The sequence below is a fragment of the Nicotiana tabacum genome, chromosome 23 (assembly GCF_000715075.1).
Source record: "Nicotiana tabacum cultivar K326 chromosome 23, ASM71507v2, whole genome shotgun sequence".
NCBI lineage: Eukaryota > Viridiplantae > Streptophyta > Magnoliopsida > Solanales > Solanaceae > Nicotiana > Nicotiana tabacum.
Genome location: NC_134102.1, coordinates 85,698,966 through 85,723,184, shown reverse-complemented (window position 1 = coordinate 85,723,184; position 24,219 = coordinate 85,698,966). Strand labels below are relative to the sequence as shown.

The window sequence follows — 24,219 nt, the reverse complement described above, 5'->3', positions numbered from 1 at the left end:
AATTTCCTAATAACTAGACCATTGCTTATTTTAAATAGTGGTACAAACTTATCTGATTTAAAACTCGGACTTATTGATGTAGCAGAAAGACGTGTCTATAACACTACATATCTTTCTAAATAAAATCTGGATAGTTTTGACAATAGATCATCGAGATATATCTTACTAGAAGTGGAATTCAACCTTGAGGTTAGAGACTTCATGCAGATAACGTGTTATAAAATATAGCTCAAAGTAACAATATAAAACAAGAAAAATAAGCTAAGAGATATAGAGAGAAAAAGAAGAGAAATTCTTATTTCTTTTTCAATTGTGTGTATTTTTCTATCTATTACAAGGCATTTATATAGACATGAAAAGTGAAGAAAAATATGTCATTGAATATGTCATTAAGCATTTGAGAAGATCATGGAGGAAGAGTAGATATCCACCATAATTTTATTTTTCTTATAACAACTAACACTTATTCATCTTTTCACATTACTCCAAGCGAACTAATCCCAGTACCATCATTTTTGTAGCCGTTTGTACGTAAAAATTATAATTTTTTGAAGAAAGTAGTATTTGAAGTTAAGTTGAAAGCCTGAAAATATTATTTGAAATTATGTTTAGACATATATTCACTTGTAAAAATGTTACAGTTTTATAACTAGGGAAACAAAAATTTCTTTTTTCAAAGACTTATAAAATTTGACGGACAAACACATTTTTTTAAAAAACTCGAAAAAAGAAAAAAAAATATAAACAAACGGGTCCTTAGTTTCCTTTTTTTCCACAAAAAAATATTAGTTGACCAAAAAATAAAACAAGGAAGAAAAAGTATCTAAAGACTAAGCAAAAGAATTCTGAAAATCAAAAGAAACAAAAGGAAGAGAAAAATTAGCTTTGTTAGTACGCGAGAAGTGTGGGTTCAAAGGTTTGGTCCGAGTCAGAAAAACTCATCAAATCTGCTGTTAACAAATTAGGGCTTCGAAAACCCTACCTCTTTATATCCTTTCTTTCGGAGAAGACGAGAAAAAAATGGTGTTCTACTTCAAAGCCCGACCCGAATCCGGTGACTACACCATCTTTATGGGTCTTGATAAGTACGAAAATGAAGAACTCATCAAATATGGCTTCCCTGAAGACATCTGGTAACGACCCCTTTCTTGATTTTATTTTTGCTGTTTTGGGTATAATTGACTACTTTTTTTGGGTTCAAAATTAGACCTTTTTTGTTGTTTTGGGTAGAATTGAGTGCATATTTTGGTGCAATCAGACCTTTTTAGTTGTTTTGGGTAAAATTGAGTACATTTTTGGTGCAAGATTAGACCTATTTGGCTCTCACCAGTAACAACCATTTTTCTTCAATTCTCTCTCTCTTTTTTGTTTGAGTACATATAATGTTGGAAGAATAGACCTTTTGTACTAATTAAAGAAAATGAGCTCTTGTTTGTACTTACAGAAGTTGTGTTTAGAGGAATTTTGGGTTGTGTGGTATGTGGTTTGACTTTGTGCTATGTGCTGTTAAGTTCATATTCTTAAATTGCCATTATACTGGTTTGTTGTTCTTGATTTCCTCCTTTGGCCGTTCATTATTTAGTATTTCAGCTGATCAAGTAAGAGTATTTCTTTTTACCTTTTCTGAGTCTTAGTTTTCATCTTGCAAAAAGTTTTGCTAATACTCTTTTCCTATATAAACTTGTATATGCATAGACAGGTCACATTGGTTGTGTGTACATTTGAGCTTCACTTTGTTTCTTAAATTCAGTTGTGATAGCTATAGTTGAGTGCATATGTTGTTGCAAATTGAGAAAGAGCAAGCAAAGAAGAGGTCTCTCTCATTATTTAGTGTTTTACAAATATCTTAATATATGAACTGGGACGTAGTGAGAGACATAGATTCTTCCTAAGTAGTATCAATAATTTCTTGTATTTTGAATCTGGGACACAAGTGCAGAATCTACAGATTCTCAACAGAATGCTTGCAGACTACAGAATGTACCAGATTCTGTTTCAATTCTTCGCTGATTCTTAATATTCCCCTATAGTTGGACGAATGATTATTTGAATTGACAAAACTAGTATCATTAATTCTAACTCAATCTTTTGTTTGATGAAGTGGTAATCTGTTTGTATGTGTATCGTTTTAAACACATGATTTGAAGCAAGTATGCAGTGTGCTTGATTGTCAAAAGTCAGTTTTATTTGTGCATTCCCTCCTTATTCAAACTCATAAAGAATCTGCTTCAACCACATTAATTTACGTATGACAAAAACTTTGGCTTGATGCTGTTCTTCTGCGTTGATTGGCCGCACATCTTATTTTTATTTTCGGAGATATTAAATTACCTCCACGTTCTCAAAAAAGATATTAAATTACCTCCAATTAGAACATGAAAATTTTGAAGTAGATTGTTTTTGGAAGGAGAGCCTTCCTTGCGTGCATCAGAGTAACCAACGATCTGCGTTTGTCCGATACACCATGTTCTAGAGATATGTTAACATATCTTAGAATGAGAATTATTGCATTTCAAGTCTGAAGGAGCTTGTAGGAACTATAGTAGTAAGTAACCGCACTAATAGTGATTGAATGATTGTGGAATAATTGAGTTTACCATACTTTGTCATGAAAGAAATTTGAGTGTACGGCATACCAAAAAGAAATTTATGCTCCTTTTTCTTAAATACATGTTTTTCCATGCCTATGGGGTGAATGTTGTGTCTTAGTGTCCCTTGCCTTTTTTCTGTTATCACTCCATGAGTTATCTGGATTGAGAAAGTGAATTCTGTTAGCCCCATGCTACATTTGGATACACAAAAGCTGTTCTTTCGATTTATATATACCTCGACTAATCTATCGGTTACCTACTATCTCCATTAGCAAGGCACCAAGTAATTCTATCCCATCAAGATAGGCCAAATGAAAGTAGATATCTTTAACTAACCTTCATGAGTTATCTGGATTAAGAAAGTGAATTCTTTTGGCCCCATGTTACGTTTGGATACTCAAAAGTTGTTCTTTCGGTTTATGTATACCTCGACTAATCTATCGGTTACTTAGTATTTCCATCAACACGGTACCGAGTAACTCTATCCATCAAGATTAGGCCAACTGAAAGTAGATATCTTTAACTAACCTTTTCCTTTTCATTCCTGATAATGTTGGAGGTTATGAAAATGTGGGCACAGGTTATTATAGTTGCTTAATCTTTAAAAAAGATTAGATTGCTGTAGAGCACATGTTAATATATGTGGACAATCTAGATGATTAACTTATGTGTATCTTTTTAAATTCTTTGATACATCCGTTAATTTTATTTGACGATGTTTACTATGATGTAGGTTCCATGTGGATAAAATGTCATCAGCCCATGTTTACTTGAGATTGAACAAAGGTCAGACGTTTGATGATATACCTGAAGGTGTATTGGAAGATTGCGCTCAACTTGTCAAGGCTAATTCTATCCAAGGTAAATATTCCTGTCCCGAAAAATGTAGCAAATAATTCATAGGTTGATGTCTTTATATCTCCCGTCCCACCAAATCAAATTAAAAAAAGAATGGGAAAAGAAGCGTCATTACACCTGCCTTAGGATCTTTGACGGAACATGGTTTTCTGGTCAAGTCTAATCCTTTTTTGAGGATACGAGGGGATGCTTCATCTAAAGCAGTTTATTTTATATCTTCTTGTTGAAAGTTAAAAAGATTAATGAGGTTATATCTTGGAATATGTCTAGATGTACGTGACCTAAAACCCTTACATAAGGACATATCTTTGTATGTTGTTATTAGATTAAGCAAGCTCTCTTTTTACACATGATATCATGACCCACAATCCTATGCGATTTTGGTAAAAACTTAAGTAGCTTTTGCCTAAGGCTGCATGCCTGGTCAAAACTTTTCCTTCTTTCTTAAGTCTTGTATTGTCTATTTTAGTTCCACTGCACCTCATCTTCTCTTCAATAGCCTGTTGTCATTTTTCTTCCAATAGTTCTTCCCCGGACCCTGCGTAAACGCTGGATGCTTTGTGCACAGGGCTGCCCTTTTAGTTTGGCTTTAGCTCTCTTTCTCGTCTCTTCCGGCTAGTATTCAATCTTACCCGTCATTATTCATGTCATAGTAAAGTTAGCTCGTTCCACATTTAACATTAGCATCTAGTCAGCTGACACGTCTCCAGTCTAGTGAAATGTCTACATTGTTTTGTGTCACATCACTCTCTGAGCCACGCTTAGTTAGCGGTATGTCGCCTGTCTAGTGACACATATTCAATTAGTGTCCTATCGGCCCCATGTCACCATGCAGCGGTACTCTCTAGTCAACCTCTTTGTAATGTGACAGCATCATCATTGTTCAGCCAGCTCCTCAGATCCATGTCTTCATCCGTAACACCTTACTTTCTAATCAATGCTCCTTCAGCGTCACATCCTCCCGTAGTGATATGTCACTTTCAAATTTAGATATGTGAAACTGTTTCGCCACCTTGAGTTTGAGGCAGCATGTTGATAGTAAAGGATTAATAAAGCTGTTCTTAGATCACAATGTCTTAAGATCATGGAATTTAAGTAGGAAAGTAGAATATTACCTATTTGTTCTTGTTAAATAAAAGAATATTACCTATGTGACAGGAAAATATCTACTGTAGTATTTGTTAAGAGTGGAAAATAACTATTTATCATATTTAAGTAACCTTGGAGGAGTTTTCCTCGTACAATTGTCACTAAATTAAATCAATAAGAAGTTCCTTCTCCCATTTACAATGGGAGGTATACCTGAGAATCACATGTTATGGCTGTTCATGTGCAGTGGAGGATATTTTAAACTTTGGCATGTTTGGCTAGTTTAGTTGACCCTTTCTAAGCGCGGAGTTTGAAGCAAGCTTTCTGTGGAAGTGAACAGCTGCCAAATGTGTTGTTTAACTGTTGATCTGTTGCAATGATACTGCCCAAGTATAAGCTCCTGGCAGTAGATGAAATGCCTAATTTTATTTAAATCAAATGTCTGTTTAAAAATAAAAAAGCCTTGCATAGATAAGTAAAATAACTAAATGAAAAAGCACTCAACAAATAATATATATATAAGAAAATCTTTTTTAACATACAATATATACTACAAGAAAATATATATATATATATATATATATATATATATATATATATATATATATATATAAGCAAATTTCTTAATACAATTTCTGAAAGACTATACAAAAAGACTAATAGAACCTAAAAAGAAAAAGAGAAAGAACAAAAAAAAAAGCTTTAAAATACCAATAAAAAAAGTAAGTAGTAGCTTTAAAATAAAGGAAGAAGGGAACAAGAAACCCTAGCAGCTGGAGCAATTGAACAGCAAAGATGGAGAAGGAGAAAAAAGAGAAGAAAGAAAAAGAAGAAAAGGAGAAGGAGAAAAAATATGTGGAGCCAATTTCTAACCCCAGCAGCGACGGAATGGAGCAGATCAGCAGATGAAGTCTCCTGTCTCAGCAAAATAATCTTCAAGTTTCTTCCTTCTTATTTGTTTTTTTCAAAAAAGGTTCCCTACTTTCTTTTTTCTTCTAAAAACCCGACTCCTTTTTTTTTAACACAAATCTTAAAAAAAAATTAAAACTATCGCTTTCTCTGCTTCTCGCTTTTGGGATAGAAGCGACTGTGTCATTGAAGTCGCTTCACCTCACACTCTAGAAGCGTTACCTGCTCGCTTCGCCTTGCTTCATCTCTTTAAGCGGTGAAGCGACTGCTTTTCACAACAATGGTTTAAAGAATCTCGAAAGGCTGCTATTTGAGAGCTTGTCGTTACCCTTGATCTTGTCTTTTTATTTAAATAACACCATCTTGGCCGATATGACCCCATTTTGGCAGGAAATAAGGTAAACAATGTTGATGTTGTTTATACTCCATGGCAAAACCTTAAGAAGACGGCTTCGATGGATGTTGGACAAGTTAGTTTCCACAACCCAAAAATGGTGAGCATATTCATGCATTTAATGTGTCTGTGCTTTAACTGTTGTCTTCTGATTTTGAAATTTCGATACTTTCCGTAGTTGTGGTTGTTCTTTTTTTTTTTTTCCTTTTTTAATGGATGTGAAAGTTAATTCATGTCATGATTTTTTAATAGGTTCGTACTGTGAAGGTTGAGAAGCGAATAAATGAAATAGTCAATAGATTAAACCGTACAAAAGTGGAGAGGAAGCCCGATTTAAAAGGTAAGTTGCTCCTTGCTAAGTTTGTTTGCTGGGGAAAAAATAGTAACTCCATTCTACTTCTATGTATGACACTTCCCATTTCTTAGGATTTCTCAATATGTCTGCATGGATTTAAGCTTCATTATTTCAAATGATATGTGGAATATTTGGAGGGAAAAAAATCACAAGTGTTTTGTTTTACAATCTGGTTCATTATTTCAACTTCAGCTTGAAATAGAGAATTTGAAAATTTGGTTTGAGGAGTATTTCCACTATGAAAACTTCAACTTTATTTACCAAGTGAATTCATGTCCAATCACAAATGAACCATAGACCCTTCTCCAACTTCAACTTCAAGTACTCTTTTTCTGAAAACTAGTCTTACGTTACGCGCGTTGCGCGTGTTCACTATCTCAATGAGTAAAAAACTTGTTTTTAAAAATGTTGATATTATATTAAATATTATGTTTGAGTTATAAAATAAAGTATATATTTCTGAAAATGATGAATATTGATCCTATATTTATCACTCAATAAAAAAATAAACTACTCCAATAGAAGTTCTCAATCTTCAGTCAATATATTCAATTGAAATTTATTCTTGTTATAATTTTATTAGATATAGATTAGATATAGATTAGTGCTTTCCATGTGTTCTGTTAGTCATTCTAAAACTTACATAAATATTTCTCTCATCTTTGCAATTTTGAAATTCATTAGGTAATTAAAGTATTTTTAGATACAATTTATTTATCTTACTTTAATAAATAGTAATGGTTAAATATATTTTTAATTTTTCACTACAGGTAAAATATTATTGTATAATCTAGTCGTTAAAAACTGAGCAAACTCATTCTAAATCATAAAACAAATTTGAATATATAAACCTTTTTTAATGATTCTTGACGTAAATAAAGAATAGACAAAACACTGAATCTAGAAATCTTCTTACAATTTTGCAATAAAAACTTGGAAAGAACTTAAATTTACGGGGGAGATGAATCCTTGGCAACAATAATATGGAATGTACTATAGTTATACTAAATAATTCAAACAAGGAAAAAAATTATATAATGTGAAATTTAATTGATTTTAAAGTTCGATATATTACGACTTCCTACTTAATTCAAATAAGAAATAACTTTTAAAGAAAATTTTTAATTGATTTTAAAGTCCTAATATTAGTCCACAAATAGATTTCTTCTAAAATAAAAATAAAAAAATCTTCTAAAAACAAAGCAGAACGGCAATCCCTAATTATCAAACAAACCAATCTAAAATAATGAAATAAGAATTCCAATGGATACATGTCAAAATATAAAAAAAAGATGATCTTTTAGCTAATGATCTCCACTGATACCACTATTTTAGTTTACATGTGTGGCTATAATCTATTCCTATTTAGATTAGGACTTTGAAAAGTATAACAACCGGAAGGGTATTTTTAGTTAATTTAGGCAAAGGATTTATATGAATAGAATTTACTCGATTTAAATTCCTAAATATTAGGAGTTTTTACCTAATTTCAATACGGAAATGATTTAATTCATAGGCCTAAACATTAGAGAAATTAATTAAATGACTATTTTGTTTAGTGTGAAATTAATTTTTGAAGGGTAAAAAAGGCGAACGACATTTCAGTTATGGTCTTTGTGCTTTTAATATAGTATATATATAGATTAATGAAATAAGAATTCCAATGGATACATGTCAAAATATAAAAGAAAGATGATCTTTTAGCTAATGATCTCCACTGATACCACTATTTTCGTTTACATGTGTGGCTATAATCTATTCCTATTTAGATTAGGACTTTTAAAAGTATAACAACCGGAAGGGTATTTTTAGTTAATTTAGGCAAAGGATTTATATGAATAGAATTTACTCGATTTAAATTCCTAAATATTAGGAGTTTTTACCTAATTTCAATATGGAAATGATTTAATTCATAGGCTTAAATATTAGAGAAATTAATTAAATGACTATTTTGTTTAGTGTGAAATTAATTTTTGAAGGGTAAAAAAGGTGAACTACATTTCAATAATGGTATTCGTGCTTTTAATATAGTATAGATTCAAGCAATGTTGCCCAAACGCCTTAGGCATTAGTATTTGAACTCTGATCGTCCTCGTCAAATTTGCTTGTCAATCTATCAAAGTTAAACTTTTATGACTCCTGCTAGTTAAGCTGGGTTATGTACAGTGGAATGTAGGGAGTAAACACATAATCTTCTTATTAAAGGAAGTAAATAAAGTTTCTCTATAGTAGTTTTCGCAATTACCCCTTCCTCCTTTTGACTTAGTGTAGATATTTATCTTGTGAAACAGTTCTGAAGTAATGGTCCCTCTTTTTTGTGTTTTCAGCTGAGCGGGAGGCCGTCAATGCAGCTGAAAGGGCAGAGAGGAAGCAGCAGCTTAGAGAGAAAGTAAGATTTATCTTTTCTTGGAAAAATATGCCTAGCGTTGAATATGAAAATTGGATACTTTATTGTGTTAGGAATGATATTTTAACATTTCTGGGAAAATAAGATATTAGTGGGAAAACATTCACAGAAATAGAGGCCCTTACCCAGGCCGGCTGACCTTCAAACCTGGGACGTGGCACCCTGTTGAACATGTGTAAACTGACGTTTTAAATTTGTGGAACTGAATGGGCTAAAAATTGATGTTGCCTAGTTCATAAGATGTTGAAATTGGGATAAGATGTAACATGTAAGGGCTAGACTTGGTTGCTGGTGGTTATATTTTCCCACAACGGTCCATAATTATAGCCTATCTTCGCACATCATTTATATTCTATAATTCGTTTCACTGGGTCTTCCTAGACTAATATGGTGCTCTGGATTAAATTGGTCAACTTGATACAAACACTGATGTTTACCATTAGGTGTAGAATGTGAAAAGACGGGAAAAAGTAGTAACAATTTTAGAGCCTTCTGCTTTTTAGGATCTTGTGCTTCAGCTAGCTTCTTTACTTCTTGCGTAGCTTTTCCTGCTACTGTACTTTCTCACGTTTATCTTCTTTTATCTATTTAATATAATGCATTCTAAAGCTCATTTCTTTTCTATTTCGAATGACCAGAAACGACGAGAGGAGATGGACAGGCTTGAAAAGGAGAGACAGGCTGAGATGAGGAGCTACAAAAATTTGATGGTTGCTGATAAGATGACATCAAACAAAGATATCGCATCAACAAACAAATCCCTGCAAGAGCTGGAGGAAGACTTCATGTGAACGCAAAATCAAGTGGACTTATTCGTTCCAATTGATGCCTTGTTTAGAAAAAATTGCTAAATGAGAAGCTGCTTATGAATGCAGAGAGAGGGTAGGAGAAAAAGGAAGAAGGGGATGGGGCATGGGGTGAGGTAATCCTTTATATTGTTGTGTGTTCTTTAGAAAGAGTTGTGCTCCTTATTAAAAGTTGATCATATTGATCTTTGCAAGGCCTGAACCTCTTTGTTAATAAGGTTATAGGAGACTATGGGTTGGAGTTCCATGAGAAGCTTACTTTGTAAAACCAACGTCAAATTTTAATGATGAAGTAAAAGATGACTTGTTATGATGAGGAGCTTTTTGTTTATTTGCTTTAACAAAAAACTAAATATTGAATGCAGCTTCTTACAAGTCAACATGCATTTTTGGTCTTTTAGCTGGTTCATCTTGGAAAGGGATGTTACAAAACCTAAGAGCCAAATGTTGGAATGGTTAATGATAGAATCATCAGAAATGATATGATCCTTTATGTTTAACATTCATTCTCTGTGCTGCCATTCATTTGAAAGAAAATAACTGTTAGGTATCCTTCACTTGGTTAACTGGTTGAACAATTTTTAGTGTCAAAGGCTTAAGTAACAAATTATCAAGTGAAGTTACTCCTTTCTTCCACAAATTATGACATATACTTTCCCATGCAACAGCTATGTTGTCTATTTGCAGAAAATATGCTCTGATCTATGTTTGATGATAAAGCTCAGGTTTAACTGTTAAGTATTGTTCCTTCTGGTTCAATCTTTTGAGCCTCATGGTTTTATCTCCTTGAGCTTTAACTCAAAAGGCGACTCAACAATTAAATTTTTTATCCACCTAGACAACCTTCTCAGTGAATCCCCTTTCGAGTTAACCTTCAACAGTTCTTGGGTTGCTGCAATCTTATTCTTGACCTTTACAACTTCTAATTCTTTTTATTTTTCTACCAAATTGATTCTCAACCTCGTAGAGATAGTTTTAAATGTTTTTAGGTACATCGTTTTTTTGTTTACCCGTAAAACGATACAGTTAAATTTGTAACGTGGTTTATAGACAAGTGAATCAATTTGACCCTAAAAACGATAAAGCGATAAGACTTAAATTAAGATTTAACGATTGAAATTAAAGAAAATAACAATCCTGATTTCGAGCTCAGCCTTTCCGAGAGCAAAAGTGAAAATAAAGATAAAGCAATGATGAAAGCTTTAAAATTGAGAGCTAACTAATAAGGTATGAGAGCAAAATGGTGTATCTTTTGTGTACAGAGTGTTTCGTGTCCCTACAATGGCTGTTAACCCAACTATTTATAGTTGTACCTAGGAAAACAGGATCCTAGGATCAAGCTCCTCTTTAAATGTTAATAAAAGGGCCATTGATGAGTGTGTAACGGCATGCCTTGAATGTCAATATTCTCTGTAACAGCTGCTCATTTAACGCCAGCAAATATTCCCTCATTGAATGTTGTTCGATGGCAAATCTTTGACCTCCTATCGCCGACTACGTTCCCTTCAAAATTCATCTGGTACCGGTCACTTGCCACATTCAGTACTAATTATTTCCCAACTCGTCTTTTGTCTATCTTCGTTTCCACGCATCATGTTACCATTCGACCATCCGTTATAAACTAATTTTACCCCATACAGATAGTCTCCCTACTTTCCGGTGACATATCTTAGTGTTACCGGGAAGTTGGTAAAGATTCTTTTCTTAGCAGAAAAATTCTCGAACAGTCTCTGACGCCTGAAAGGACGCACATCTTCTCGCATTTAATACTCCGAACACGTGTTGACCCACGATTCAGCAAATAATTTCGCCGGTTTTTGAGGTAATCATGACCATGATTTTGGCCATCTATAACTTCTCTGCTATTCATCATTTTTACTTCTTCACTTTTACAACTTTCATAAGTTTTTCTTCTTCTCTGCATTTGCTTGGAAACCTTTCATATCTTTCAATTTTCTCAGCAAGAATTTCACTAACCTTTTGTTACCATGGCTTCTTACACTGCTCTCTTTGGAAACACTGATCTTCTCTTCGGGGGAGGCCCAAAGAAAAACAAGGAGAAGGAGGTCAATGTCGATTATGAACCTCCCATTGTTAGCACCATCATACCACATCATCTCAGCACTGCGAACGACTTTCAAGAGAAGGCTCCTTCTGCATCTTCACGGACTTGGCCAGTTAGTACGTATCCCTCCTCCATTCGCCCTTCTAGTATCCCAACTGTGAAAGAGGATTGCAACTGCCCCAATCTTGAAATCCTCGCCCTGGATATGGTAGAACGGGTTACCTTCTCCAAGGAAGGATTTATGTATGTCTATACGTATCCCTTTACATTGGGTCCATTCTCCCCGGGGTCGAGTGAAGGGCTTGACCGGATAATTTTGGAGTTTTGCCACTAATATCAGGTCTCCTTAACACAAGTAGGCCCGTCTATATGGCGGACGGTGGCCTGCCTTCGCCAACTGTGCACGGAGACCTGGGAAACCCTAACCCTTGCATACGTAATGAACCTTTACTCTCCCAAAATTTTTCGTGGGGGAGTAATAAACTTTAGCAAGCGTGGTCACCACACTCTTCTCACCAACGTAGACGACGATAACGATCGTGGATGGATGGAATGATTCGTCGTCATTGCTACTAGGGACATCATCCCGATCACAACTCCAACTTTTCCCGAGTCGTGGAATCGTTTTCGTAAGTTTTGAGTCAATCACTTCCTTTTCCCGTGAAAAGATCATCTTCGACTTATCTGATTTTCCATTTTCTTCATTTCAGCTACCCGCTGGGAACCTTTAAGGGTTCAAGGCCTGGACTAATAGGTTTAGAAAATTCTGAAAATTACAACTCCAGAATCCCGACGGTGGAAAGAGATGGCCCCCAAATATGGGTGGAAGGCCAAGCATCATGGTAACCTTTCTTTCTTTTACCCTTGCTCGAGCATAAGAAATCTTCATGAACAAATTGTTAACTCTATTATTGTCTTGATACAAGACTTCCGAGGGGCTCTGTCACCTGTCCCGAGGTCGACGCCTTAGTTGACCCCGAGGATGCCGGGAGAGTGTTGAAAAATGCCATTGCCCAGAGTAGAGCTCGTGGATCTGCCCGAGCCTCCGGTGAGGGTATCTCCTCTCGGAGTCCCCAACCTAAGAGCAAGAAACCAAAGAAAAGATGCTCTTCCTCGGCTGGGACTCAAGAGAATAGGATAAAGAAAACGCCATCTGAGCAGGCCACAGTGTCCTCGTCGATGAAGGGGAAGCGAGTGATGAAGAGGGTCCCCTTCAAAGGAGAAAAGAATCTTCATTAGCTCAACCAGAAGCTCAGCCGGGGAAGCTTCAAACCCCGACGTCAAATGAAACTCAGGCGCTTTGGGGTGAGATAGACCTGGTCAAAAATGTTGATTCTCACTTTTCGGCCCTAGTTGTTGTCTTCGGTCCAAGGAGCTCGGGCCCTGAGCCTTTTCTGCCCCCAACCATTGAGCCAATAACAACCAACACCGTTTATGCCGCAACTGCTTCTCATCCTTCCATACCAACAACTTCATGCCCATCGACACCAGCTTCTACTTTGCCATTAGCACTAACTGCATCTCCTCCACCGACATCAGCTGATCAGGAGATGGATGCTTCTCCCCCTCGGTCTCCCGACCACGAGAACTTGGGGAGCAACTATGCTATTCCTTCTCAAGACACCCAAGGGAGGTAAAGCACCACTCTTTAAATTTCACGGGATTGTCACGTCATCTCAAGGCCGGTGGAGCTCTCCAATTATATGAAGCCACTGGCTTCGGCAAAAGATTGGAAGAAAATGTGGTCCCTTTCTGGGGAGTGTATGATAAACAATGCCATGCATAATTCGGTGCAGGTATCGTACTTGTCTTACCGTATTTTCTTTTCTGCTTACATGTTGCAACGATAATCCTAATTTCAACCTTCTCTTTTTAGGTCAACCTTCTCGTTTCTGAGGGCCTACATAGGTTGATCCTTGATAAACAATGACTTGCTTTCGAGCATGATCAACTCTTAGCTGAAAGGAACCAGCTTGTCGCGCGCCTCTCGGTGCTGGAGGCAAAAACTGTTGAGATGGGCGAGCTCGAGGCTCGGTTACAGCAAAGTGAGCAAGACAAAATGGCTCACAAATAAGAAGCTGCCCAATTACATGAAAAGCTTCAAGAAGCTAAGGCTAAGTGGGTCAAACTTTACGATGCTGCCATCGCCGCTGCCGAGCGCGAGTCTGCCTTTGAGGAGCAAAACAATAACTTGAAGGTCCGCTTATGCTCCAAAACGGAGGAGGCCAATGTTGTCGAGGAGAAGAGGGCCCGGATGGATGAGAGGCTTAAGAGGGCCATGGACCAAAACCGCCTTCCCTCAATTACAAATGTCGAGCTCGACGTCCGTCTCCGCGCCATGAAGTCCGAAAGAGAAGAGCTTCAGGTCAAAATCGAAAAACTTCAGGCCAAATTCCAAGAACAAGAGGATTCCCTCGTCTTCGAGAAGACCTATGCCATACACCATATGAAGAGAAAGACCTTGGAGGAGGCCAAAGCGAGCATCGACAACATAGACGATTGTATTGCCCAGGACCGGGAACTGGAGTTATCTTATTGTCAAAGTCTTCTTGCTCGGCCCGCTACGACTGACTCCTCGAGTACTAGTTTTGAGTAATCGGGTACCGAAGGGGAGACCGAAGAAGATGAAGGTTCTAAACTGGTAGTGAATCCGCCTTCATCTACCGGGGTAAACATAGATACATTTCTCCCTTCGGGTTCTGGTGGCAATGATGCATAACTTCTTTTCTTCTTTTTTTTTCTTTCTATTTTTTGTACTTTGTAAATATACCAAACCTTTCATCGAGTTTGGCATTTGATAAACAAAGAATTTTTGCTTAGGTGTTGTGCAAAAATATTCTTTTATGTTTAGTCAATTAAAGCTTCAGGTATATTTTTTCATTTGATAGCTTTTGATTCTGAGCATAAACTCTTCCAGAATGTACCTTTTACTATGAGGGTTTCATAAGAGAGGACCCTTATGTTTACAGTGCTCTTGAAGAGGACATTTCTTGTTAATTCCGGTACAAGCATTTGAAGTTTTTTAATTTTCAAATGATAAAGTTAGCTCATCATTTGGACAAGAAATAATATAAAAATAAAATGACTTTATTTTTTTCCTTCTATCTTTAAAAGTACATAAGCATTCGTTTAGTAAAGTAAATAAAACTGCTGACAGTACATGTGGCTAACTTGTACAACTTATTTCTATAGGGCTGATCACGCAGTCCCCGGCCCTGATGAGATATTATTGATCTCGATTCTAGTAGTCTCAATTTTCTTGTCATTCTTGGTATCGTATCATATACTATTCCCCCCAGCGTTCGAATGAGAAACATGCGAATTCGAACACTGAAAGTCTTTCTTCATTAGTGAAAATAACTTGTGAATGGTTAATAATCCTATTTTAGTGATGGAAGGCAAAGCTTGTCATCGAACCAAAGATTATTTAACCATCCACATAGTCGTTCACCATCGATGTGAAAATTGTGCCTTGATATTTAAAGGTATTACCTTTACCAGTGACGCTTCCTGTATAGTATGCTTTTCGTCGTTGCATTGTTAAAAACCTTGCTAGAAAAACCCGATTGGGACAAAAACTAGACGAAGGAAAAAATAGTGCAACGCATACTTTCAGTATTGGTAGGATCCATCATCAATAATACCTTGGTGAGTTACGCTCCAGCTGCTGGGAAGTTTGACTCTATCTTGATTTTTCAACTCATATGACCCTTTACCGGTGATAGCAAAAACCCGGTAAGGACCTTTCCATGTTGGTCCCAGCTAGCCTGCATTGACTTCCCAAGTGCTTTGAGTCACCTTTCTCAAAACCAAGTCTCCTACCTTGAAGTAACGGATATTGGCCTTGCGATTATAATATCTTTTCATCCTTTGCTTTTGAGCCACCATTCTCACGTACGCCAAGTCCCTGTATTTGTCTAGAAAGTCCAGCCTCACCAGCAAGGCTTCATTGTTTGCTTCTTCCTTTGTTTGGGAAAACCTTAAAGTCGGATCCCCTACTTCCACTGGTATCAAAGCTTCCGCGCCATACACAAGAGAGAAAGGTGTTTCTCCCGTGCTCGACGTCGTTGTTGTCCGGTATACCCATAGCACACCCGGTAGCTCATCGGGCCATTTGCCCTTAGCATCTTCTAACTTCTTTTTAAGGTTCTGAATAATTACCCTTGGTTGATTCTTCCTGTCCGTTAGCACTTGGATGATACAGTGAAGATGTAACTCTCTTGATTTTTAATTCTTTCAAAATATTTGTGACTTTTGAACCTATGAACCGCGGTCCGTTGTCACAGGAAACTTCCTTCGGTATTTCGAGTCGGCAGATTATGATCCCATATGAAGTCGACCACTTCATGTTCACCGATCTTCTGGTAAGGACCTGTTTCAACCCATTTAGTGAAGTAGTTAGTTAAAACTAAAAGAAATCTTATCTTTCCGGGAGCCGGTGGTAGAGGACCAACTATATCCATCCCCCATTTTATGAATGGCCATGGGGACAACACCGAATGCATAAGTTCTGCTGGTTATTGCACCAACTGTGCATGGCATTGACATTTGTCACATTTTTGAACGAATGCTTTTACGTCCTGTTCCATCCGGGGTCAATAGTAACCTTCCCTGACCAGCTTTAAAACTAATAAGTCTGCACCAAAATAGTTTCTGCGAACTCCTTCATGGACTTCTCTCATCACGTAGTCCGCTTTCGAGGACCCTAGACACCGAGCCAGTGGTCCTTGGAATGACCTCTATATAACTACTAATTTATGAGGTAGTAGCGAGCTGCCTTGGTCCGCGGCGCCCGAGACGCCTTTGGATCCTCAGGTAATTTACCATATCAGAGGTATTCAATGAACTGGTCCCTCTAGTCCCAGACTAGGTTGGTCAAATTTACCTCGCAATACCCATCCGCATCCAACACCGAATGTAGAAGTTGGATGACCATACTGGAATCAGATCATTTCATCTCTGTGGATGACCCCGGATTGGCCAATACATCTGCTTCCACATTTTCTTCCCTTGAAATGTGTATGATTGACCATTTCCTGAATCGTCCGAGCAACGCCTGAAGCTTGTTCAAATACCGTTGCATGCGCTCTTCCTTTGTGTCAAAAATCCCGTACACTTGGTTTACTACCAGTTAGGAATCACACTTTATATCGATGACCTCGGAGCCTAGTCCTCGGGCTAGTTCAAATCTTGCAACCAAGGCCTCATACTCAGCTTCATTGTTAGTTAATAGAACAGTTTTAATGGCCTGCCTCAGGGTTTCCCTCGAGGGCGTGAATAGAACTACCCCGAGATCGAACATCTTTATGTTGGAAGCTCCATCCGTAAAGAAGGTCCAAACTCCCGGTGCCATTTCCTACACCAACACTGCTTCCTTAGCAACTAAAGGCATTAACTCGGCACTGAAGTTGACCACAAAATCGGCCAAAACTTATGACTTGATTGCAGTCTTGGGTTTGTACTCAATGTCGACTTCGCTAATTTCGACTGCCCATTTAGCCAAACAACCTAATAATTCAGTCTTGTGAAGGACATTCCTCAAATGAAAGGTTGTCACAACGGCTATCGGGTGGCACTGGAAATAAGTCCTAAGCTTTTGAGAGGTGACTACGAGGGCTAAGGCCAACTTTTTGAGGTGCGGATAGCAAGTCTCCGCTCCCGACAATATTTTACTAACATAATAAATAGGAAATTATGTACCTTTTTCCTCTTGGAACAGAATGGCACTTACCGCTACCTCCGAGACCGCTAGATATATCAACAATTGTTTTCTTCCCTCTATTTTGACAATAATGGGAAGGGCTAGACATGTACCTTTTTAGGTCTTTAAGTGCCTGTTGGCATTCCGGATTCCATGCAATATCGTTCTTTTTTTTCTGAAGAGAAAAGAAGTGGTGGCGCTTTTTTGAGGATCTTGAGATGAATCTGCTTAGAGCCACCAACCTCCCGGTCAACCTATGTACTTCCTTCATACTTTTTAATTGGTTTGGAATGTCCTAGATAGCTTTGAGTTTATTGGTATTTACCTTAATACTTATTTGCGAGACCAGGAATCCCAAGAACTTACCGGAGCCAACCCCGAACGCACATTTCTTCGGGTTAATTTTCATGTTATGCTTCCTCATAATGTCGAAAGTCTCTTGGAGGTATTTCAAATGATCTCCTGCATTCAAAGACTTGACTAACATGTCATCAATGTATACTTCCATTGTTTTACCTATCTGACCCTCAAATATTTTATTAACGAGCCTCTGATAAGTGGCTTCGGCGTTGTTGAGCCCAAAAGGCATTACACTGTAGCAATATGTGCCAAAATTTGTTATAAAAGAAATTTTTTCCTGATCCTCCAGATTCATCTTGATTTGGTTATACCCGGAGTAAGCATCAAGGAAACTCATTAGCTCGTGTTCGCCCGCCGCATCAATTATTTTATCAATGTTTAGTAGTGTAAATGAGTCTTTAGGGCACACCTTATTTAGATCTTTATAGTCTACACACATTCTAAATTTGTTATTCTTTTTGGGTACTACAACTACGTTTGCTAACCATTCCGGATACTTTACCTCTCGAATTGAATCTATATTGAGTAGTCGGGTTAACTCTTATTTAACAAACCTATTCCCGACCTCCGCTATTGGGCATTTCTTTTACCTTACCGAATGGAAATTTGGATCCAGGATTAGCTTGTGGACCGCCACCTCTAATGGGATACCTGTCATATCCGAGTGCGACCACGCAATGCAGTTAACATTAGCTTTAAGAAAATTTGTAAATTCTAACCCCGAGCTCAGGATTTAACCCTGTCCCCGGATGAAACTTCTTTTCCTAGAATTCCTCAAATAGGGTCACTTGCTCGAGTTCTTCCGCGATTGATTTGGTCGCATCTGTCTCTTCTGGTACCTAAATATATCTTGGAACCTGATGGTATTCCAATGACTCCTCACTTTTATTGTTTTCATTCGAAAAGGGAGAAGGCATCAATTCCTGTAATTGCTATTTGTTGGACTCTTTCCCTTGGCTGCTGGAAACAGTTACTGCGTTCATCTCTCTTGCCGCCGGTTGATCTCCTCTTATTTGCTTGATTCCTTCCGACAATGGAAATTTCAACAACTGATGATATGTTGAGGGTACGACCCTCATCTCATGTATCCACGGCATTCTGAGGATTACATTGTAACCCATATCGCCATCTACCACTTCGAATAGAGTGGTCTTTGTTACTTCTTCGACGTATGTGGGCAACAAAATCTCTCCTCGGGTTGTCACGTTTGTGTGGCAGAAGAAGTCCATCAGCGTCTTCCTCTGTGAAAGTGATATCATCCTCTGCGACTTCCCAAAGTCTTTTGTTGTGAGTCATCGATATCTTCGTTTTCTTTGCTGCTGAAAAGGTTACACTGTTGACTTGATTCCTTCCGAAAATCATGTTGATAGTCAGCCAAGGGGAGCCTTCCGCTACCTTCGAAGGCTCTTCATTGTCCCAGATTCGGTCGTAGTTATTCTTGGCTCGGTCACTTAAAAACTCCTTGAGATGGCCATTCTTCAAGAATGTTTCCACATCTTCATGAAGATGACGGCAGTCCCCGGTTCTGTGGTCGTGAGTTCCATTGTAGTCACACCACAAATTGGGATCCCTCTGGCTAGGATCTGAGCATATTAGCTTCAGAAACCGCGCTTCTTTGACATTCATCATTGCCGATACCAATTCTACAAGGGTAATGTTGAAATTATTATCCGATAACCTGGGATATGTGGAATCTTGGGCCCGCGACACCTCTTTCGTTTGCAACGACCTGTGTTTCGGCGATGATCAGCTCTTCTGTTGGGAGCGACCCTATCCGATGTCTGAAACCCTTTGTCGGTTCGCCCACCAGTCCTCTCATATGGTAGAAAAAAACCTCTAGAGGACCACCGATCCGTGTCGAAGTCGCTTTTAAACTTATCTTGGCTCTTCTCTCGACCTCGTCCCTTAGCTGATACCGAAGACCCAAGCTGATCGTTTTCTATCCTTATTTTTAACTCATAACGGTTATGGATATCTGCCCATGTGGTTGCTTGAAACTCGAGCAGGCTCTCCTTCAGTTTTTGGGAGGCATCGGAACCCAGCAGATTTAGACTCTTTGTGAATGCCTCCGCTGCCCGCTCATCTGAAACTGCCGGTAGCAGTATCCTTTCTCTCTGGAACTGGATCACAAATTCTCGCAGCAGCTCGAATTCGCCTTGTGTAATTCTAAATATGTCTGCCTTTCTGGACTGAACCTTCCTTCCTCCAGCATGAGCCTTAATGAACGAATCTGCAAGCATCTCAAAAAAATCAATTGAATACTCAGGTAAAAGAGAGTACCATGTCAAGGCCCACTTTGTGAGGGTTTCACCAAACTTCGTCAACAAGACCGACTCGATCTCATGTTAAGATAAATCGTTTCCTTTCACAATCGGGGTGTAGGTTGTGATGTGCTCATGTGGATAAGTCCCATCATATTTTGGTATATCCGGCATTTTGAATCTCTTCAAAATTAACTCTGGTGTTGTGCTCGGTTTAAATGACAATTGCGTGTATTTTTTCGAATCTGGACCTTTTAGTACTGGTGGCGCGCCCGGAATAGGATCCATCCGAGTGTGAAACTCATTCATATTCTAATCCATTCGTTTGTTCATTTCTCTCATGAATCTCTTAAGCTCGGTTTTGAAAGGATCACTTCTATTATTGTTCCTAGATCCGCTACCAGTACCTCCAGCCTCGTCGAAACTGACTTCGCCCTTGTGGTGTTGTTATCGATTCTCTAAGCTGTTTGATTTATAGGAACCCTAGGAATGACTGGACCCCTTATGTTCGCATTGTTGGAAGCACCTGTCAATGCTTGTTTCAATTCTGTCATCACCCGATCCTATCTCGAGAGGTGATCCACGATTGTTCTCTACTGTTCCCTCAGGAGTTTGACCGTTTCTACGGCATGTTCCTCCTCTACATCATCAAGAGTCGACTCCCATACATGCCGATGACACTTTCCTTCATGAACCGGGTTTGTTTCGTCACCTTCAATACGGGTGTCACTGATTGAGTCTTCACGCTAGGACAATTCTTGTAATGACCTGACCGGTCGTTTTGAAATCTAGCGCGTCGTTCGGTATTTTGAGGCCTCGAGTAGCTCCACTTCATGTATTACGACTTGTACGTGTGGTCGGAATTGGATTTTGGGAAGTTCAGAGTTGATTCGAAAGAAAATTTCTAATTTCGGAAGCTTTAAGTTGGAAAAATTAACTAAGGTTTGAATTTTGAACAAACGACCTCAGAATCGGGATTTAAAGGTTCCAATATGTTCATATGATGATTTCGGACTTGGGCGTATGTTCGGGTTGAATATCGGGTGGTCCGGAAGTATTTCGATGCTTATTATGGAAAGTTGGCATTTTGGAAGTTCTGGAATTTCATAGGTTTGGTTTGAAGTGGATTTTAATGTTATCGATATCCGTTTGGAGTTTCGACCCTTGTAATAGGTTCGTATCGTGATTTATGACGTGTGCGTAAAGTTTGGCATCATTCCAAAATATTTAAGTGTAATTCAGACGCGTTCGTTGAAGTTTGGAAGTTGGAAAGTTGAAAGAAAGGTTTTGGCCATTGATTCGTAGTTTTGATGTCATTTAGCGTGATTTGAGGCTTAGACAAATTTCGTATAATAATTGGGGACGCGTTGGTATATTTGGTTGAGGTCCCGGGGTCCTTGGGTGGATTCCAGGCGATCAACGGATTGGATTTTGGACTTAAGGGAAAATTTGGAAGTTCTAGATACTAGTGTTTTCGCACGTGCGTAGAAGGTACCACAGGTGCGGTGTAGTGCTGGACTGAGGTCACATGTGCGAAGATGTTTTCCGCTCCTGCGTGATCGTGGAAGCGAAATTGAAGGTGTAGAATTGGAAGCAGGTAGCTGGGGCATTTCCGCAGAAGCGGAGGGACGGGCGCATGTGCACCTTTGTAGGTGCGAATTCATGTCCGCAGATGCGTATGTGGGAGGCCTTAGGAGAACCGCAGAAGCGGTCAAGTAGCCACAGGTGCGATGATCGCTGGGCAGAGGGCTTGTTTAAGTACGTGGGTTTGGCTCATTTTTATTTCATTTCTTCCATGGGAGACGGCCTTGGAGCGATTTGGGAGCGCCATTTTCATCATCAATCATGAGGTAAGTGATTTCTACAAGTTGTGAGTTAAATATATGAATTTGGACTTGTAAATACATGAAAAATTATGGAAATTGTGAGATTTTAAGAGAAAACCTAGAATTTGATATTTTGGATTTTGATCACGAAATTAGACATGAAATTGGGAATAAATTATATATTTGAGATTGTACTATTATGGGTAATATTTATCTTTAAAAATTTTCGAAATCCGGGCACGTGGGCCTTATGGTTGACTTTATTGACTTTTCGAGCGGAATTGGAAAGTGTTATGAAGTAATTAATTATAATGTTGGAGTATATTTTTCTTGGCTTCCGTGATTGTTTGACTAGTTTCGGAACATTTGGCTTGGAGTTGAATGTTAGAGTGTCGTTGGAGCCGGTTATGGGACTTCTAAGCGAGGTAAGTCTCCTATCTAACTTTGTGAGGGAAACTACCCCTTAGGTGATATAATTATTATGTGCTATTAGTTGTGGGTGCTACATACATACGAGGTGACGAGAGTCCGTACGCAGCTAAAACATGTTAGGTATTATTTTATTTACAGAGTCGCCACTTGGAATTGATTTTTTTTTCCGGTGTTCCAAGTCACCTTTTATTTGAATCCCCAATCAAAGAAAGGTTTGACTCTATTTTTATCGATATGAGAAAATAAAGTTCGGGTAAGGAATTCTGTTGACCGGGGAGAAGGTGTAAGGCATTCCCCGAGCCCCGTAATTCTAGCATGCCCGCTTTATTAACTTAAACTTAGCTTGAATTAATTTTGGACAAACTGTGATTTATAAGATTTTCATGTTTTTTCCTATGTCCGCTTTTATTGCTTGGTTATTAAAATTATTAAAGAATGACCTGGATAATATTAAATGGTCCTAACCGCACCACGCAGGCGAATGTGTGACCGAGACGGAAAAAAGAATCATAGCGCGCCTAATGTTTGTCTATCGCTTAAATTAATTACTAAGATTATTAAGTTATATTGGTAATTAAGCTACATAATTTAGAAGAAAATATGACAAATTAAATATTATTTGAAAAGCTAATAATTGGAAATTTGGACCAGCTTTGTTTATTGGGTTTAAATTGTCATTGGGCCACTTTCTTTGTTATTGGGGAAGCTGGGCCAATTTTGGTGCATTTATACTGCTGGCCCATTTTGGACAACTTTAACATTGGGCCAGCCCTTAACTTGTTGTAGTTGGGCCTGCAGAAATTTTAGTTTTGGCCCAGAATACTTTGAAATTGTAGTTTGCATAGACAGCCACCTGAAGGCCAAATTATTAAACCAACCAATTTTATTATAGCCATTTCTACCAAGTTATGATTTCATAAATAGCCACTTTACTAAACAACCACTTTTATCTTAATTAAGATCTAAATCAGAATGGCAGGCCAAAAATTCAGCACTAATCGATTTTCAATACTTTAAACATAAAGCATTCAAAACTAACCTCCATAAATAAAAAAAATAGTTTCAACTACCCATGTAAAAGAAAGTTAATGTTAACTGACTTCTAGCACGTTTCCAGGCTCAATCACAATCATAATATTTATTTTTAGACAAAATTGAACATATTCATGTTCCAACAATCCAAACTAAATTGAAATCTTTGTTACTTCTGAAAGTATCTGCAATACAAAGTAAAAAATTACCTGGATCGCAGAATTGTAAAAATGCAGTTGCAGAATGAGCAAGAATAGCAGCAAAAAACAGCAGCGGAAATGGCGTTAAGACAGCCTAGAAAACCAACAAAGATGCATGAAACTAGTAGCTAAACAACTTCACAAATTGCCTGAAGGATGTTTCTATTTTTCTCAAAGGTTTTGCACTCTAAGAGACACTCACAAATCTCACAATGTTCACCTACTAAAGATGCTTTTACTGAAATTTTTCTCTCAAAATTCTCTCCCTTTTTTCCAGTCAGTAAAGATCCATGCTACTCTAAAGATGTATGTTTTTTATAGGAGAAAAATCAGGCATTTCATGATTAAAAATCTGTCCTTTTTTTTTTGACAGATTTTTCAACAAAATCTGCTCTAAAATTCAAAAGGCAAGACTTTCTAGTTCAATCTTGTCCAAAAGAGAGTATTTCAACCAAAATTTGCTTTTCACTATTCAAAGACAAACTTTTGTTCAAAAACTGTCCAAAAGTATATATTTTCTTGCCAAATAATTAACTTTTGAGTATTGTACTCAAAAAGTCTCTGAAGCAGTAAATAAGCAACCAAACAAGTACTCTATACTCTCAAGTATTCCTTAATTACCTCATCTTTTATCAATACAAAACTATTCTACTACTTCAACAAGTGTAAAAACAGAAAATTTAGCATTTCAAACTTCAAAAACTAATGCTAAAATAATTAATCAGAGACAAAATAAAATTTGAAAAAAAAAATAAAAAAAATAATCAGCCATGAAAAAAGAATAGGATTTTTACCATTTTACAATTTAAGTGGTCGAAACAATGGTGGTATGCCAACTCGATAAAACTTTGAACTTCGAGCACAATTTTCTTATTGATAAATTGTGACCGCAAACTCCGGTGAGTCGAAGATCAGCCACGATATCATCAACAA

The 24,219-nt window shown here is 37.7% G+C and overlaps 1 protein-coding gene across 1 annotated transcript; it reads left to right on the top strand.

Moving 5' to 3' along the window:
• Positions 1 to 832: 832 nt before the first annotated feature.
• On the top strand, positions 833 to 9,722 carry LOC107788074 (uncharacterized). The gene is made up of 6 exons (XM_016609724.2): positions 833 to 1,133; positions 3,325 to 3,452; positions 5,838 to 5,941; positions 6,094 to 6,181; positions 8,524 to 8,585; positions 9,242 to 9,722. Exons 1-6 carry the CDS (start codon positions 1,021 to 1,023, stop codon positions 9,392 to 9,394), a joined length of 648 nt encoding a protein of 215 aa, XP_016465210.1. The 5' UTR covers positions 833 to 1,020; the 3' UTR covers positions 9,395 to 9,722.
• Positions 9,723 to 24,219: the final 14,497 nt, after the last annotated feature.